General features: G+C 36.1%; 1 protein-coding gene across 1 annotated transcript in view; it reads right to left on the bottom strand.

Moving 5' to 3' along the window:
* The window catches only part of C14H8orf34 (chromosome 14 C8orf34 homolog), a 515,144-nt gene that overhangs the window by 255,701 nt on the left and 238,797 nt on the right, over positions 1-20,646 (bottom strand). Inside the window, 1 exon segment of the mRNA XM_064267783.1 lies at positions 19,705-19,871. Coding sequence (XP_064123853.1) covers positions 19,705-19,871 — 167 coding nt within the window.

Below are 20,646 nucleotides of genomic sequence, written 5' to 3'. Positions count from 1 at the left end.
AATGGAAGAAAATGACAAGATTCTTTCACACACTGGGGAAAATTTAGTGAAGTGATCTTTTGAAAAAGTTGTTTTGTGATTTTTAAAGCAAAGAAAGAAATTAGAGAAAAAAAAGTAGGGCTTAAATATCTAGAAGAGAACCCGTGTTGAAATCATCCCTACAAAGGAAGATCATATCAAGATGAGAGATTTATTAAAAAGACTGAACATTCAAATCCCAAAGACCTAATTCCTATTGTCTTACTTTTTTTTTTTTTTAACATTTACTAAACTTCATGTGCTAGATGGAGATTGAAAGGGAATTGGTATAAAAAATTATATGGATTATAATAACAAATATTTTCTCTAGCTCTAATTCTTTATCGGATACACTGAGCAGTTTATATGCATTATTTTACTTGATCTTCACAAAACCCTATGATATAGCTATTATCATAATTCCCATTTTTTTTGATGATGGATCTCAGATTTGTAGAAAGAAAGTTCCTAGAACTAGTAAGGGGAAGTAGTGAAACCTGAAACTCAGGCTATCTGAATAAAAAGTTCATGCTTTTAGCACTTCTGATAGTATGCTATACTATCATCCATAAAATTCACTTCATAAGGGTAATTTAAATTTTGTTTTGTCATATTAATAATAATTGCATTAAATTCTTGAAATACAGTCCCAAAGTAAATGTAAAAATTACAAAGCAAAGTAAATATGACACACTTAAGAGGCAAAAAATAGTCATCCCAACAAAACCCCTCTGACAATGAGATAGGATTTTGAGGTAACGAACTTAAAGGTTCTTGAAAAATAAGCTTTAAATAAATTAAATCTGAGATATTTTAAGACATTTAGTTGGGGCCTTGGTGGCACAGTGGTTAAGAGCTCAGGTGCCAGCCAAAAGGCTGGCAGTTCAAATCCACCAGCCGCTCCTTGGAAACCCCATGGGGCAGTTCTACTCTGTCCTATAGGGTCGCTATGACTCAGAATCAACTCGATGGCAATGTGTTTGGTTTTTGTTTTATTTTATATTGTGACATAAGCAAATTAATCCTACATTAAGGGATTCAATCACCTTTCCAAAATAAACTAAAAATTTGAAACGTAAAATAAAATCCATAGACTTCATTTACCTCTGTTAGATCACTGACATATTTTTCCTACTGTGTCCTGTAGCACTTTCCCATTTAAAAGTTTTTGAGCAATTACCAAAGTATATATCCACGTCATTAAGGAGATTTTCCCTCTCGTATCACTGATCACAAACACATTTTAAAAACAAAATCATAGTATTTTCATGCCAAAAGAAACATACACATAGGACAAGTTCAAAAATTTGGAATTAAAAAAAAAAAATGTGCTTATAAAACATCTTTCTAAGAAAATACTGAGTACACCTTTACTTCATAAAAGCTACTGTTTTTCTGATGTTGAAATAATTGGCAAGTTTTGTAACTATTCTGTTAATGTATATTCAGGGTTCAACTTAATTTTAAGGACTCTATTTAGATTATAAGTTTTCAGTGATACTGTGATACATGGAAATCTAAACAGATAAATATAGCCAACGTTGTTGTCATTGTGGAAACCCTGGTGGCGTAGCGGTTAAGTGCTACGGCTGCTAACCAAAGGGTCGGCAGTTTGAATCCGCCAGGCACTCCTTGGAAATTCTATGGGGCAGTTCTACTCTGTCCTATAGGGTCGCTAGGAGTCGGAATCAACTCAACGGCACTGGGTTTGGTTTTTGGTTTGGTTGTCGTTGTTGTTAGGTGCCATTGCATTGGTTCCAACTCACAGTGACCCTATGTACAACAGAACGAAAGACTTGGTTTTTTTTTTTAACATAGCTATATATAAGAAGTTTTAAATACTTCCTTAAAAACAGTTTTAATACCTCTTTAATATCTAGTTTATGTTAAAATGCAAGTAATTGCCAAAGCAATCACATTTCTCTACACATTTTCAACCAAAATATATAATAAATTCATGATCTTAAAGTGATTTGAACCACTTTCAAACAGCTCTTACATACAGCACAAAACTAATAAGTTCAGTGAAATTGTATGAAAATCAATGTCATGGCTAAAAAAATCATTTTGATGTGTAACACTAGTGTGTAACATTTTATTAAATATGCATAATGGGCAAGTTTATTTCAAAAACAACAAAAACCTAATAATATTTGACACTGGTTTTCAATTTGGTTGTCATTTGTTAACGCAATAAATTAATGCAAAACCATCAAAGTGGGGCTGTTTGAAATATTTTCATATTTATCAGTATAATTTGAAAGTTTTTCACGCTTGCAGATTTTTCAGCACTTTTATGACTTTATTGATACCCAATCCAAAACCCAGTGCCGTCGAGTCAATTCTGACTCATGGTGATCCTATAGGACAGAGTAGAACTGCCCCTAGAGTTTCCAAGAAGCGCCTGGCAGATTTGAACTGCCAACCCTTTGGTTAGCAGCCATAGCACTTAACCACTGTGCACCAGGGTTTCCAAAAAAAAAAAAAAAAAAAAATTTTATTTATAACAGGCGCATGTAAATACACAGTACAAATTCCTAGTTCTTCTCTATCTCCTCCTTGTCTCTTCCTTCCTATACCTGCCCCCCACCCCAACACTTGTTAGCAGAAATCCATGTATAAGCACAAAACATTTTTCTTTTTCCTCCTAAAAATTATACATCTGTATGGAAGGAAATTAAAGACAGTGTAGTAATTGCTCTATATCCTCAACCAAATCACACAAATGTCTGTCCATGTTAAGAGATTATAACGCTTTATATTAATCGATCAAATATTTCGACTTTCAAATACATATGTAGTTTTACCTCCTTTTTCTTCAAGCCTTCAATTTTATTCTGTTGTGAGAGACATCTGTTTTTACTGATAGCAGGCAATTTCTCAGAAATATAGAAAGCACTTTTTTTTCTTTGTATGTAACTATAAAAATGTATGTGGGTTTAAAAAAAAAAAAACAAACCATTGCCATCAAGTTGATTCTGATTCATAGCAACAGAGGTGAACTGCCCCATAGGGTTTCCAAGGAGCAGCTGGTGGATTCAAACTGCCGACCTTTTGGTTAGCAGCCATATCTCTTAACCACTGTGCCACTAGGGCTCCAGGTATGTGGGTTACAGGATATAAATTTATTGGTAAGACAATTTTTGTATATAAATTCCAGCTATTTTTTTTTCAAATATTCCTTTTCGGTATAACTAGAAAGACAAAATAAAAGCACTTTCTTAGAATATTCCATTTTTATCCCCACAACATCCTGTGGGGTGGGAGGGTCAGATGTTTTTACTAGCATTTTACAATCAATTACTTGTAGTTCAAATGACAAAACTAGCCAGAGGCAGGATGAGAGCTAGATCTGGGTTTAGAGTTTTACCCTAGTCCTTTACCAGACATCGCATACACCACATAGCGGTGTGACTCGTGCCCTTTGAAGAAAGAATATCCACAGTAAACCTATGGCATAGGTATGAAAAAGCACAACAGCCTATATTACTAACATGTCAAGCAATTTGTAGCTTATTCAAAGTGATAAATATGTAATATTTAACAGTCCCAGTCGCTATGAGTCGGAATCAACTCGACAGCACTGGGTTTACCCATAAATGTTAAAAATTCTACACATAAATATATTAGAAATAGCTATCTCTCAAAGATTTTTCAATCATGTATACAATTGAGATGGAGGAAAATTGTCAATAATTCATTTTTAGGTTTAGATTTCATTTTCAAGCTATCAGTATTATTCTGCTATGTTGATCTGCTTTTACCATAGGAAAACTATTTTCACAAGGGAAAGAAAAGCAAAATTTCTTATTAAACACCATGAAAGTAAATCATGTAGAATGATGTATGTGTTTTGGTGATAGCAGGTATATATTTATTTTAAAGGTAATCTCTGCACGGGAACCCTGGTTATTGTTTCCAAATATTCTGATATTTTGTTGAAAAGAAATAAAAATGAAGAATGAAACACAAACACTATTCCAAAAACCTAACAAGTTAATCTTGAAGGCAGCAAGGAGAGCTAAATCATATCTAACAAACACTAAGCAATACTCCTTAAGAAAGGTTCAATATGCCCATACAATAAAAGAGAATCTGGAAAAAACAAACAAACGAAAAACGTGTTCCAGCATACTAGAATCATTTTGTGACTTATGCGATTTTTCCACTCTAAGAAATTCATTTGCTGCTGTAAAACATGCTATCAGGAGGGAAGGTGGAGATAATAAGGATATGAGAAAACTGCATGAGCCAAAGCTTGCTAGTTAGTCTTTTCCTAGTTCCCAGGAGATGCTTCAAAAGGAGTTTGATCAACTCAGAAACTTCTGTTTCACATTCTTTATGTTGTAAGCATTAGGCTTTTTATTACTTTATCCTTGCTTCAGGACACATTACATCAAACAAACAAAAAAAAATTTCGTTGAATACACCTATTAGATTAGTGTTTCTCACAGTATTTTCAGAATATCTCCGGGGGCTGGGGGTGGGTAGGGTATTCCTGTTGAAAAGCTTTGATTCATGAGCTGTATCAAAACTTAACAAACAAAAAAATGGAGCAATGGAATCTGCACTTAAGCAACTTTACAAATGACTCTTAAGCAAACCAGATCTGAGAATCACCCCATAGCTAACACTTCATAAAACATGAACTCTTAGGAAAGTGCACATAGTCACTTTGTAAGTGATAGATACACATTTGAGAATGTCATACACGGATTAATTGATTGCTGCAGACCCACAAATTGTTGGGTTTTATACAGAGGTCAACATTCACTTTGTTCAGTTTTTTCTCAAAGCCCAAAAAAGGTCAAGGTAGGTGGAAAATATAAGATAGGATGTTCTCAATGCTGTATATTAACATGAACTAGTGCTTTTCACACAGCAGGTACATATTTGCTGAACAAAAAAATATTTTTAAATGGATTTTCTCAAGTGCTTTGTAATCCGGAGAAAAAAGCACAGTGCTATTTAACCCACTCAGGCAACATTTTAATCCAGTCTTACTTGGCATTTACGTGGGCAATGATGTCATAAAGTGAGCTGACATCCAAATTCAGAAACACAGGAGAAAACTGGTAACACGAAAAAGCTCTATGGCAGAGGCATTTCATAGAATTTCTGTTACAGTTAAACACATGGCTTAATAGAAATATTTACTATTTAGCTTATGAAACTTAATTTCATGCATTTGTCTGAAGTTCTAGTTTTTCAATTATACTAATTGGTTTGATGATTTAATGAATATTTAAAAATACATGTGCAGATTATATATTTGGTTAATTGTGGTCATCAATTGTCAGTATAGTTACTGCATATTTGAAAATATCTTAAATTTAAAGATGAGAGCTATTTAGATTAAGGCGATTTGGTAGATACAGTCAAGTCTTGTTATGTGGAGTAGTGTGCTCTATAAAGTCACCCGCAAACATTTAATCATCAAACACAGAGCTACTGCTCCTAGGGAAAATATTGTTAGGTTCTTATGAGTCACAACATTTTCATCAATCAATCAATGCATAACCTTGATTTATATGTGTTTGCGTTTAAAAACATCTTATTTGAAACACATTGTTGATTTCATTAATGTTTAACTCATGGTCAACAGCACCATAACCCAAGCCCGACCAAAATGTATCTAGCACACTATTATAGACTGAATTGTGTCCTCCAAAAAGATACGTGAAATAAGACCCTGTTTGGAAATTAGGGTTTCTTTTGTTATGTTAATGAGGCATAATAGAGCAAGGAGGGTCCTAAATCTAATCAGTCCTGAATGGTGTTTTATAAACAGAGTAGACTACGCACAGAGCTACACAAATGGAGAAAGACAGGCACCATGTGATGTTCTGCCTATAAGCAAAGAAATGCCAATGGTTGGTGGCAGATGCCAGACACTAAAAGAGATGCTCACAGAAGGAATCGACATGGACAGGACCCTGATTTGGACTTTTGGCTTCCAGAACCTGGAGGAAATAAACTCCTGTACTTTAAAGTCATTTACTTGTGGTATTTTTTGTTATGGCAGCACTAAGTAACTAAGACACACATCCCAGCCTTCTTGCACTTAGAAACACTAGGCAATGCTTCAGCACTTTGCCTGAAGCCATTTTGAACAAAAAGCACAAAAATTCTAAAAACATGGAAGACCTCGAAAAAGGCACTTGTTTGCAATATGAGAGCTAAAACAAGAAGGTAGAGCCTAGCCATATTTGATCTCAGCTTTTTTTTTAGGAGTGTCAGGCATCTCAAACATTTCACTGCTCTGAGCATGTCTACAAATGATCACAAAAGTACCACAAGTATTAATTTGGGGTAACAAATAAATTTCAGTGAGTAGGTGAACTCATACATGCAGAATCTATGAATAATGAGGTTCAACTGCATTTTATTCAGGGTCTTCCACATCTACAGCATTAACTTCAGAGGTGCTTAAAACTGGTATATCTTAAAATACCACAAATTTGCATGTTTTAATCTCTAATATGTACTAATTCCATAAGCAATTACTTTTGTACTATGCTAAAAAAATTATATTTAATATTTAAAGCACTCTCACAGCAATCTTAAAGGATCCATAAACCTAATTTTTCAAAGTCTGAATATTTATGAAGAATCTTTCTAAAGTGATGGCTTTGAGCAATACTCAAAGGAAACAAAAGTGGGGGGTATTTTTGTGTGTGGTCTCCTATGCTTTAGATGATTTCATATATTTTAAAAACAAACCCAGTAAAAAAAGGGTTTGTTTTTAAAATATGTGAAATCATCTACATTAAAATATAAACAGTTGGATTTTTTTTTTTTTTAAACATTTAAGCCTCCCCACCCCTTTTAACATAACTGAGTGACATTCTCCATTCCTTACTAGGTGAAATGCAGGGTCTTATTTTGCAAACATGAGTGTGTTTTGCTTTAAGAAAACTCCAACTTAAAAGAATAGAGAGGAGATTTTTACTTTATAAAGGTTAGTCACAATGCAAAATGATCTGCCGAAGAATCACCCTAATGCAATGAGTCCCTGAGGTAAATTAAGGTTTTATTTACAAAATCTGGTAAGGTATTGAAGCTTTAGAAGCTCAATTACTACAGAAAGCAAAAAATACCAGTATAAGTATGCTTGCTTTTCATTACTCATACTAAAACTAATAAAATATGTGTGCAGTCACATTGTTTTTGGTAATATGATTTTAATTTTTTTTTATTTTTGTGTGATTAAAAGCTAAGACCAAAATGTATAAGGCATTATTAATCATGTTTTCTTTTTTAGCATCTCTGGAATGTGATCTTTTGCCTTATTATCAATTCTGAGAAACCTAAAAAATAAGATATTTCTTACTAACGTGTAAGAAATGTAATTATCTTTGAAATAATCCTGATATTTTAAAACGAGTGTAAGTCGTACAGAAAATAATTGAACATATTATTTCAATTAGCATTTCATCAACAATAGGATGATAAGTGCATGTAATGTAATAAAAACTGCTCACATTTTACAAGCTAAAGTAGCTATTAAACTAATAAAGCTTCTCAATTTGTCTGTGAAAATTAAAGCAGTAAAATATATAGGGATTTTTATAAATCTCTTGTTCCATCATTGTAACTTGTCTTCAATTTTTCAAAAATTAGTGATTTAAATATTTTTTTAAAATATGTGTAGAATCTCTGTATTGCTTGATTCATTATCGCTATTAATTTCCAGCCTAATTACTAGAGTATTTGAGAATATCTTACATTTGAAGCTGAGAGCTACGTAGTTTGAGGTGATTTTACAAATACTTTATGCAATATCTTCTTTAATTACAGCATCAACTTCAGAGATTTTTAAAACTGTTAAACTTTACGATCTCACAGATTTGACATGTTAATTTCTGATACATACTAATTCCATATTAAACTACTTTTGTACTGTGCTAAATGAATTTATAAGGAGTAATTAAAGCTATCTTACAGAGAATATTTAATCAATTTTAAAAATTATAGATACTGTGCTATTATATTTCCAGGTGTCCAACACACTTAAGAAAAGTAATCCACAACTATACAATTACACTCCCTATGAAGAATTAAATATCAATCAGTCTACGTTAATAATCAACAACACAAGGATCCATAGTTTTCCTAACTTGTACTAGTTCAATTAGAAGGCTATTTTTTTCCTTCAAATCAACTAATTTTACTGAGAAATAACCCTTTGTTATATTAACATTGATTAATAATTATATCTTATACTTATTATCACCTTACAAGGTTTTACAGTGCTTCACATGCATAATGGATAAAAATTTCAGGCAGTTCTATCTTGATTTAGACAACAACGACAAGTAAAACTCTTGAAAACACTTAAGCTATAGCAAATATATTCTACAGAATATGCTCAAAAGATATTTTAAATACTAAATGTTTCTATTGCATCTTACAGTGATTCGATGTGCTAAAACTTGATTCCATGTAACTCTGCAAGAATATAACATTTTTTTAAATTCATTTTTTTTGTGCTTTAAATGTAAGTTTACAAATCAGGTCAGTCTCTCATATAAAAATTTACATATACCTTGCCATATACTCCTAAATGCTCTCCCTCCAATGAGACAGCATAGTTCTTCCCTCCACTTTCTCTCGTCCTGTTTATTCCGGCAGCTTTTGGCCCCCTCTGCCCTCTCATCCCCCCTCCAGAAAGGAGATACCAACATAGTCTCATGTGTCCACTTGATCCAAGAAGCTTGTTCTTCACCAGTATCATTTTCCATCCCCTATTTCAGTCCAATCCCTAACTGAAGAGTTGGCTTTGGGAATGGTTCCTGTATTAGGCTAACAGAAGGTCTGGGGTCCGTGGCCTCTGGGGTCCCGCCAATCCCAGTCTGACCATTAAGTCTGGTCTTTTTACAAGAAACTGGGGTCTGCATCCCACTGCTTTCCTGCTCCCTCAGGGGTTCTCTGCTGAGTTCCCTGTCAGGGCAGTCATCGGTTGTGGCCGGCCACCATCTAGTTCTTCTGGTCTCAGGATGATGTAGTCTCTGGTTTATGCGGCCCTTTCTGTCTCCTGGGCTCATAATTACCTTGTGTCTTTGGCGTTCTTCATTCGTCTTTGCTTCAGGTGGGTTGAGACCAATTGAGGCATCTTAGATGGCAGCTTGCCAGCATTTAAGACCCCAGACGCCAGCCACTCTACAAAGTGGGAAGCAGAATGTTTTAATAGATTTTATTATGCCAATTGACTTATCTGAAACAAAAGTCCTCAAACCCTCACCCCACTACGCTGGCCTTTGAAGCATTCAGTTTATTCAGGAAATTGCTTTGCTTTTGGTTTAGTCCAGTTGTGTTGACCTCTCCTGTATTGTGTATTGTCTTTCCCTTCACCTAAAATAAAATTTATCTACTATCTAATTAGTGAATACCCCTGTCCCTCCCTCCCTCGCTCCCCCCTCTCATAACCATCAAAGAATATTTTCTTCTCTGTTTAAACGTTCTCCAGTTCTTTTAATAGTGGTCTTATACAATATTTGTCCTTTTGGAATTAACTAATTTCACTCAGCACAATGTCTTCGAGGTTTCTCCATGTTATGAAATGTTTCACAAATTCATCATTGTTCTTTATCGATGCGTCGTATTCCATTGTGTGAATATACCATAGTTTATCCATTCATCCGTTGATGGGCACCTTGGTTGCTTCCAACTTTCTGCTATTGTAAACAGTGCTGCAATGAACATGTGTGTGCATATATCTGTTCCTGTAAAGGCTCTTATTTCTCTAGGATATATTCCAAGGAGTGGGATTGCTGGATCGTATGGTAGTTCTATTTCTAGTTTTTTAAGGAAGCGCTAAATAGATTTCCAAAGTGGTTGTACCATTTTACATTCCCACCAGCAGTGTATAAGTGTTCCAATCTCTCCACAGCCTCTCCAACATTTATTATTACGTGTTTTTTGGATTAATGCCAGCCTTGCTGGAGTGAGATGAATCTCACTGTAGTTTTGATTTGCATTTCTCTAATGGCTAATGATCGTGAGCCTTTCCTCATGTAGCTGTTAGTGGCCTGAATGTCTTCTTTAGCGAGTGCCTGTTCATATACTTTGCCCGCTTTTTCACTGGGTTGTCTTTCAGTAGTTGAGTTTTTACAGTATCATGTAGATTTTAGAGATCAGGCACTGATGGAAAATGTCATAGCTAAAAACTTTTTCCCAGTCTGTAGGTAGTCTTTTCACTCTTTTGTTGAAGCCTGTGGATGAGCATAGGTGTTTGATTTTTAGGAGCTCCCAGTTATCTGGTTTCTCTTCTACATTTCTACTAATGTTTGTATACTGTTTATGCCATGTATTAGGGCTCCTAACATTGTCCCTATTTTTTTTCCATGATCTTTATCGTTTTAGACTTTTTGTTTAGGTCTTTGATCCATTTTGAGTTAGCTTTTGTGCACGACATGAGGTATGGGCCTTCTTTCATTTTTTTGGCAGATGGATATTCAGTAATGCCAAAACCATTTGTTAAAAAGACTGTCTTTCCAATTAACTGACTTTGGGCCTTTGTCAAATATCACCTGCTCATATGTGGATGGATTTATGTCTGGATTCTCAATTCCGTTCCATTGGTCTATGTGTCTGTTGTTGTACCACTACCAGCCTGCTTTGACTACTGTGGCAGTACAACAGGTTCTAAAATCAGGTAGAGTGAGGCCTCCCACTTTGCTCTTCTTTTTAAGTAATGCTTTGCTTACCCGGGGTCTCTTGACCTTCCATATGAAATTGGTGATTTGCTTCTTCATCTCATTGGAATTTTGATTGGAATTGCATTGTATCTATAAATGGCTCTTGGTAGAACAGACATTTTTACAATGTTAAGTCTTCCTACAATGAGCAAGGTATGTTTTTCCACTTACTTAAGTCTCTTTTGGTTTCTTGCAGTAGTCTCTTGTAATTTTCTTTGTATAGGTCTTTTACATCTCTGGTAAGGTTTATTCCTAAGTATTTTATCTTCTTGGGGGCTACTGTAAATAGTATTGATTTGGTGATTTACTCTTTGATGTTCTTTCTGTTGATGTAGAGGAATCCAAGTGATTTTTGTATGTTTATCTTGTATCCTGATACGCTGCTGAACTTTTCTATTAGTTTTAGTAGTTTTTTTGAGGATTCTTTACGGTTTTCTGTGTATAAGATCACGTCATCTGCAAATAGAGATACTTTTACTTATTCCTTACCAATCTCGATGCCCTTTATTTCTTTATCTAGCCTAACTGCTCTGGCTAGGACCTCCAGCACACTGTTGAATAAGAGTGGTGATAAAGGGCTTCCTTGTCTGGTTCCCCTTCTCAAGGGGAATGCTTTCAGGATCTCTCCATTTAGGATGATGTTGGCTGTTGGCTTTTTATAAATGCCCTTTATTATGTTGAGGAATTTCCCTTCTATTCCTATTTTGCTGAGAGTTTTTATCATGAAGGGGTGTTGAACTTTGTCAGATGCCTCTTCTGCATCAATTGATAAAATCATGCGGTTCTTGCCTTTTGTTTTGTTTAGATGGTAGAATACATTGTTTTTCTAATGTTGAACCATCCCTGCATACTTGGTATAAATCCCACTTGGTCATGGTGAATTATTTTTTTGATACGTTGTTGAATTCTATTGGCTAGAATTTTGTTGAGGATTTTTGCATCTACGTTCATGAGGGATATAGGTCTGTAATTTTCTTTTTTTGTGGCGTCTTTACCTGGTTTTGGTATCAGGGATATGCTGGCTTCATAGAATGAGTTAAGAACTATTCCGTCCTTTTCTCTGCTCTGAAATACCTTTAGTAGTAGTGGTGTTAACTCTTCTCTGAAAGTTTGGTAGAACTCTGCAGTGAAGCCGTCAGGGCCATGGCTTTTTTTTGTTGTTGTTGTTGGGAGTTTTTTTTATTACCTTTTCAATCTCTTTTTTTGTTATGGGTCTATTTAGTTGTTCTAACTCTGTTTGTGTTAGTTTAGGTGGGTAGTATGTTTCTAGGAATTATCCATTTCTTCAAGGTTTTCAAATATGTTAGAGTACAATTTTTTGTAGTAATCTGATACGATTCTTTTAATTTCAGTTGGGCCTGTTGTAATATCACCCATTTCATTTCTCATTTGGATTCTTTATTTTGTTTCCTGTTTTTCTTTAGTCAGTCTGGTCAATGGTTTATCAGTTTTGCTAGTTTTTTCAAAGAACCAGCTTTTGGTCTTGTTAACTCTTTCAATTGTTTTTCTGTTCTCTAATTCATTTAATTCTGCTCTAATCTTTATTTTTTGTTTTCTTCTGGTGCCTAACGGTTCCTTTTGTTGTACTCTGTTCAAGTTGTAGGGACAGTTCTTTGATTTTGGCCCTTTTTTCTTTGCTACGTGTGCATTTATTGATATAAACTGACCTCTGAGCGCTGGTTTCACTGTGTCCCAAAGGTTCTGATAGGAAGTGTTTTCATTCTCTTTGGATTCTATGAATTTCTTTATTCCATTCTTAATGTCTTGTATAACCCAGTCGTTTTTGAGCAGGGTATTGCTCAGTTTCCAAGTGTTTGATATCTGTTCTCTGCTTTTCTGTTACCGATTTCTACTTTTGTGTCCTTATGGTCAGAGAAGATGCTTTGTATATTTCAATGTTTTGGATTCTGCTAAGGCTTGCTTATGACCTGATATGTGGTCTATTCTAGAGAATGTTCCATGTGCACTTGAAAAGAAAGTATACTTGGCTGCTGTTTGGTGGAGTGTTCTGTATATGTCCATGATGTCAAGTTGGTTGACTGTGGCATTTAGATCTTCCATGTCTTTATTGAGCTTCTTACTGGATGTCCTGTCCTTCACCAAAAGTGGTGTGTTGAATCTACTATTATAATTGTGGAGGTGTCTATCTCACTTTTCAAAGCTGTTAAGAGTTTGTTTTATGTATCTTGCAGCCCTGTTACTGGGTGCATAAATATTTAATACGGTTATATCTTCCTGGTAAATTGTCCCTTTAATTATTATATAGTGTCCTTCTTTATCCTTTGTGGTGGATTTATCTTTAAAGTCTATTCTGTCAGAAATTAATATTGCCGCCCCTGTTCTTTTTTGATTGTTGTTTGCTTGATATATTTTTTTTCCATCCTTTGAGTTTTAGTTTGTTTGTGTCTCTAAGTTTAAGGTGTATCTCCTGTAAGCAGCACACAGCTGGATTATGTTTTTTAATCCAATCTGCAACTCTCTGCCTCATTCTTGGTACATTTAGTCCATTTACATTCAGCGTAATTATCGATAGATATGAGTTTAGTGCTGTCATTTTGATGCCTTTTTTTGTGTGTTGTTGACAATTTCATTTTTCCCCTTAGTTTTTTGTGCTGAGGAGTTTTTCTTTAAATTGTGTGTTCGTCTTTTTCATTGTAGTTGGATTTGTTTTTGCTGAGTCCTTATGTTTATCTTGGTTTTTATTTTAAATTATGGGATAGTTAGTCCTCTTTGTGGTTACCTTAATATTTACCCCTATTTTTCCAAGTATAAACCTAATTTGTATCTCCGTATATCACCTTGATTTCCTCTCCATATGGAAGATCTATGCCTCCTGTATTTAGGTCTGTTGGTATTGATTATTGTCATCTTTTACATAATGACATCAATGATTCCCTGTTTTGGGATTATTTTTTTTAACAATCTTATTTTATTTTTGTGATTCCCCTATCTGAGTTGATATCAGGATGCTCTGTTCTGTGTCCTTGTGTTGATATCTGATATTATTGATTTTCTGACCAAAGAATTTCCTTTAGTAATTCTTGTAGCTTTGGTTTGGTTTTGCAAATTCTCTAAGCTTGTGTTTATCTGTAAATGACTGAATTTCGCCTTCATATTTGAGAGACAGTTTTGCTGGATATATGATTCTTGGTTGGCACTTTTTCTCCTTCAATGCTCTATATATATCATCCCATTGTTTTCTTACCTGCATCGTTTCTGCCGAGTAGTCCAAGCTTATCCTTATCGATTCTCCTTTGTAGGTGACTTTTCGTTTATCTCTGGCTCTTTTAAAATTTTCTCTTTATCTTTGGTTTTGGCAAGTCTGATGATAATATATCTTGATGATATTCTTTTGGGATCTACCTTGTATGGGGTTCGATGAACATCTTGGATAGGTATACTTTCATCTTTCACGATGTCAGGGAAGTTTTCTGCCAGCAGATCTTCAACAATTCTCTCTGTATTTTCTGTTATCCCTCCCTGTCCTGGAATTCCAATCACACGCAAGTTATTCTTCTTGATAGCGTAGCACATGATTCTTCATTTTTTTTTTTACTTCTTTTATCTGATTTTTCCTGAAATATATTGGTGACAATTGCTTTATCCTTCGTCTCCCCAATTCTGCATTCCAATTCCTCAATTCTGCTCCTCTGACTTCCTATTGAGTTATCTGTTTCTGTAGTTTTATTGTTAATCTTTTGAATTTCTGAATGCTGTCTCTCTATGGATTCTTGCAGCTTACTAAATTTTTCATTATGTTCTTGAATAATCTTTAATTTCTTCAACTGTTTTATCTGTATCTTCCTTGGCTTTTTCTGTACATTGCCTGATTTCATTTTTGAGGTTGTCCCTGATGTCTTGAAGCATTCTGTATATTAATCTTTTGTATTCTACATCTGTCAATTCCAGGAATATATCTTTATCTGGGAGAGATCTTGAGTCTCTCTTTTGGGGGTTTGTAGAAGCAATCATGGTCTGCTTCTTTATGTGATTTAATATCAACTGCTGTCTCCAAACTGTCTGTAAGTTATTGTAATAATTTATATTTGCTCACTGAGTCTTATCTTCTTGTTTTGTTCTGTTTCAATATACCCAGATGGGCTACTAGAGTGCACTAACTTGATTGTTGGAGGCTTTGAAGCACTTATGTCCTGTTACCAGATGGTTAGAGCTGTTACCAGGTATATGAGCCTATGAGTCCAATTAATATTCCTGAATAGAATCAGCTCAAGTGTCCTGATGGCTGGTCATCTAGTATGTCGTATACACTCTCACCCACTATCTTAGAGGAGTGGTGATGGTTGTATGCACTGGTTTCTGGTTGTGGCAGGGTGTCACACTCTAAGGAGGACAGCGTGCTGACAGCCTTCCCCTAGGTGCCAATGAGGAAGGAACATCTGTTCTCTAGAGCGCTCTGGCGGGTGGCTTCTGTAGCTGTACCTTAGGCACCTGGTGCTTGTACCTCTAAAGACTGGTAGGCACCACTAACCTCAGACCCCTTTGGCGGGTGGCTAGGTGGTGTGAATGGAGCCTCAGCCCTCAGTTCCCTACTATGGGTAGGTGAGGGCTGTTTAATAGGTAGAGCGGTATCAGACCTCCAAAACCTGCCTCTCCATGGCTCAGCTGAAACAATTACAGTCAGACCTCTAACAGAATTGCCTTTGCATTGTAATAGCCACATGGTTCCATGTAGGGGTGAAAGCCAAATTCTGTGGCTCTCTTATGCCTGGACTGGAGCTGCTTCTGCTCTGATCTTCTAGTTTAGGGAAGCTGGGAAAGGATTTTTCCCCTGATTGCAAATTTGCTGCTTTTCCCAGGCCAGGAGAATGGGCTAGAAAAAAGCAGGGCACTTCTCTCTCTGCCCCAGGGAATTCAAATGTTAGTGAAGCTGGCTGAGGCAGGGAAGGGAAGAATCAGGTAGACAGGAGAGGGCAGAGAGGTAAAGTATACGAAGTCACTTATCTTGTGTTGAGAGGGCTGTTTTACCTGATATTCCAGAGGGGTATGCAGCCTGTGTGCTGGCTGGGTCCCCACTGAGATTGCCCCAGGGGGTTAGGGCTGCATCCTGTGCTTGCCTTGTCTCAGGAAGCCACCATCAGCCCCACTGCACTCGTGTCAAAGCACAGCACCAAGGGATCAGGGATGGGGTGCTGCACACGGCCTCCACAACAAGTTGCTACTTCTGTGCGGTCTTCGGCTCCCCTGTCATTCAGGTTGGTGTGTGGCCTGTGCGTGCTGGCTGGGTCCCCGCTGTGATTGCCCCAGGGGGTTTGGGCTGCCTACTGTGCTTGCCTTGCCTCAGGAAGCCACCATCAAGCCCCACTGCACATACACCAAAGCACATCACCAAGAGATCAGGGCTGGGGCACTGCACAGGCTCTGCAACTGGTCACTGATTCTGCACAGTCTCTCGCTCCCCTGTCACTCAGGTCGGTGTGTAGCCTGTGTGCACTGGCTGGGTCCCCACCAAGATTGCCCAGGGGGTTAGGGCTGCGTGCCATGCTTTCCTTGTCTCAGGAAACCACCATCAGTCCCACAACACTCACGCCAAAACACAGCACCAAGGAATCACAGCTGGGCGCTGTGTGGGCTCCGCAACTAGTCTCTGCTTCTGCGCAGACTCTAGCTCCCCTGTCACTCAGGTCAATTCCTTAGTTCTGTGTTTGATGGTCAGGGTTCATAGACTGTCATATATATAATCGATTCACTTGTTTTTGCAGGTCTTTGTTGCAAGAGGGTTCAGTGAAAGCTTCTGCCTAGTCAGCCATTTCAGCCCCACCCCTCAGAATGTAACATTTTGACTCAAATAGGCACAACCACATACATTTCTCTGGAATCAGAGTTGCAAAAATATCATTGTCTTAAAATTCTTTTATACTAAACAAAATTATGGAAATCGAATTTAAAAGGATTGTTATTGTGTGCTGTTGAGTTGATTCCAACTCATAGCAACCTTACGGGACAGACCAGAACTGCCCCATAGGGCTTTCTAAACTAAAATCTTTAAAAGGACTAAGAAGGTAGATATTGTGCAGTTTTTTAATTGATTTAGTACAGGACTTGAAATCCAATGGAGTTAATAGAGATGCACATGGTTACTGAAGAGGTCAGGTATTAAAACTGAGTAACTTAGTAACATTTTATTTTAAACTCATACTTTGCATATTCATTTATTACTATACCATGACTCAGAAAAATTCTTAACTCTTGTATTAACTGAAATTTCTCCTGTACATCTGTTTCATTTCACGTAAGAGATGAGCCATTAAATTAGTTAAAGGTATAAGTAACATAATAAATCATGAACTTGTGTATACTAGTTATTTTTAAAGAGAATTCTGAGTCTATGTTTTTAGTAGGTACGTGTTTTTAAAGTAATTAAATGATGTTTATGAACAGGAATATTTGGACCTTGGAGACAAATACATTCTGCATACAAACATTTCCTTTAATTGATTAGGGTCTGAGCATAACGTTTTAGAGAGAATTTTCTGTTATATGATTTTTGTTCACTGAGACAAGTGGGCAACCTCGCAAGTTGCATATGGCAACGTTGTAGGTGATAGCCCAGCAGATTTGGAACATTCCATGTTATCACAGAGGAACCTCAGAACTTAGGAACCAGCATAATTACACCACCATCCAACTGCGCTGAGATATAGTATATTACATAGAGAAGGTCTAGATCTTCACTTATCTCTAATTCTTAAACTTGCTTAAACCACAGACGAAAATAGCTAAATGAAAAGTAATAAATATATAAATGGAGACCAGTTATTAGTTTCTCATTAGGTAGCTTCCATTAGATTACTCTGATTTTCAGTGTGGGAGATTAGAAACTCGCAGTGAGTGGACACCTGAGTCTCCTCAAAGAATCCCTTGATATCACTGAAGTTATATGGCTTCTTTCACACTGCTTAGAAATTCTTCAGGCTATCAGGATATTTCCCAATGTGATTCTTAGTGTGCCTAGATTTCTTCAAAAGGTTATCTTTACTAGATAAAGGATAGTTGCTTTCCTTTATAGGGATGAGAGGAGGATATCAGCACAACCCAATGTTAGTGAACCAAAACACCAAAGTTGATGTTAAACAGGCAACCTCCTAGCCCTTCCATCAATAATCACTGCTTGAGGTTTTCCCCCTAGCTGTCACTGACCAAAAGGAGCCCTGGTAGTGCAGTGGTTAAACACTTGGCTGCTAATCAGAAGGTTAGTGGTTCAAACCCACCAGCCGCTCTATGGGAGAAAGATGTGGCAGTCTGCTTCCATGAAGATTTACAGCCTTGGAAACCCTAGAGGGTTCACTATGAGTCAGAATTGAGTCAAAGGCAGTGGGTTTTTGGGTCACTGACCAAAGCAGGGGAACAATTTACAAGCACAGTCACGGAGCATAATTGCCAAAGAGATCATACCTACTGACCTGAGTGAACGTAGGGACTAATAACCACACTGGGCTCACTGAGCTGACATTTACTTTTCCTTTAGGACTCACCTGAGGAATCAGCTGCTCTAGGAAGCATCCCCTGATCTCCTACTCCTGCATTCGGTGTCATCCCTATAAACACTGTGTGCCGAATCCAATCAGCACATGCAGCAAACACTATTAGAGTGATGTATTTACATTTTTATCTGGAATACTAGAATGTAAAGTTCCTGCAAACAGAAACCATGGTTATTATTTTTACTATTTGTATGTCTCCAGGATCGGGCACGATGCCTAGCACATAGTAAGTGCTCAGTAAGTGTTTGTGGAATGGAAGTTGAATGTGCCACATCTAGCATATCTTCCATATTCATGATTTGGAGATAGGGAGAATAGAGCCCTTAAAAAATTGAATAGAGCCCTTACAAAACACACTTAATAGTTACAAAATAACAACAGCATATAGCAAAAATGTCATGATACAGTCTCTTTACCATAGAAATGGATGCAGTTATTATTACCTAGAAAACATCAGAGAACCTGCCATCATTGATCAGATAACACCTTTGTGGGCCTGTACATTGAGAGCTATATCATTTATTATGATGATAGAATTTTACTGCCATTAACCCTTAAAAATAAGGAATCTGGTTGAGAGGGAAAGAAAAAGTATGTTTAGAAAATATCTTCATTTTTCTGGAACTCTGTAAGTTAAACTTATTTGAAGTTTTCAAATGATTACATGATTTTCTTGCAATTAAAACACAACAATATAATGTTACAAATTATTTGAAAGCTCTTCTAATTATTTAGAAAAGAATAACTGATTTCAATTTAAAAACAGATTGCTTTATATGTAGACCACTCTCTCAGAAATAAAATGCATTTCTTTTTTTTTTGAAAATGGTTCCCAAGGTGAACCTCAATTAATAACTTTACTATGAAGACATTGCTGATAAACCAAAAAATACATTTACTTCATTAAAAGACATAGAAGGATTTTCTGCATATACAATAAGGTTTTTATGAAGGTAACAGCCTGTAAAAACTTTGAAATCTCTGCAAACTTTCCTGTCATTTATGGAAAACATAAAACATTATGTTACTATCTATCCCTTTAAATTGCATTCTCTTTTCCTGGAGTATCATTGAAATAACAGGAGGGATGTCTTGGGATAAAGGCTGAATATGCACTTTGGATACATTTTATAGACAATAGATATGATCACGGCAATTATAATCAAGAGAATAAAGGAGACAGACTTAAATTTTTATCACAGTTGCACACAGGTAAAGATTGATTAAATAATCAGAATGTAAAGTGCTGTGTATACAAAGCACAAAATACAGCCTAATAAATACTTCACATGCTTAGATTATTTGAAATTGAACTCAGTTCTTACATGCAACTTCATGAAAGTCTAATGGAAATAAAGTATGTCTTAAATGTTTTCTTCCCTCTAAGATGAAACTATTCAAGGGTTTTTAAAAATCTCTTAATCACTACACATTGTTACAATACCAGAGAAGAAAAAATAGAAATTATTAATTTTTAAAATTACCCAGCAATTCCATTGCATCATCTTCATTATCAATATCTTCTTCTGCTACAGATGGGGTAGGGCTGTGGATGGATTCAAAAGAATCTTGAGAGAGCATTGCCGCCAGAAGTTTCTTATGTTGTTGTTGCTGCTGTTTTAATCCCTTAGTCTTCAGTTCCATCTTTAAACTGCAGAAACATTTAAGTGTTAATTTTCAGTGAAGATGAGATTATAAATTAGCTGCGGTAAATAAAGAAAATCTACAAACTAATGTCTTTATTCTGTTATTCTGCTGTGCAAATTTACAGTCCTGTTACTGAAATTTTCCCCATGGATACTGGAAATACAGAACCTGTCTTCTTTCTTAGACTCGTGTTGGTCCCTCTCTAACAACTTCCAAGTGGACATGGGTGAGAAATATGGTCAACAGGAAAAGTCCTGTCCCATTTGAAGTTAAGCATTCAGCTCCTAACATGATTTAAAAACAAAGGCATGTCATGAAAGACACATTCAAGGGGATAAATATTTTAATATATTACTCTAAGATAAAAAAACAACAACTTTAATTTCTACAATTCAGATCAATTTTCTCACTCGTCCTCTTCATACTGCCAAGATCTGGGGGTAGGGTGGGAGAGAAGGAAGAATGGAAACAGAAATGTCCATAAAAAATCACTCAGTTTCTTCCAGTCTAAATGAGTCTTGGTAAATTTGGAAAAAAAAAAAAAAAGTTTTTTTTTTTTTTTTAAGTACACCTAGGCTCCCCTGGATAAATAGTCAGTCTTTCATGGTTCTCTCCCGGTACTTTCTGAGATAGTGTCAAACTAAAGAGGACAACGTATAAATTCATGCAGGAATAATACATAGTTTTAAAAATTCTCCCAAAGTTGTTCTCTTCTTTATAATCCAATTTCTTTCCACATTATTTCTCAAAGGAAAGAGAGGGCAAATGTCACTAGAAAG

Source organism: Loxodonta africana, chromosome 14 (assembly GCF_030014295.1).
Source record: "Loxodonta africana isolate mLoxAfr1 chromosome 14, mLoxAfr1.hap2, whole genome shotgun sequence".
Lineage (NCBI taxonomy): Eukaryota > Metazoa > Chordata > Mammalia > Proboscidea > Elephantidae > Loxodonta > Loxodonta africana.
This window is presented reverse-complemented; position numbering and strand designations above follow the sequence as displayed.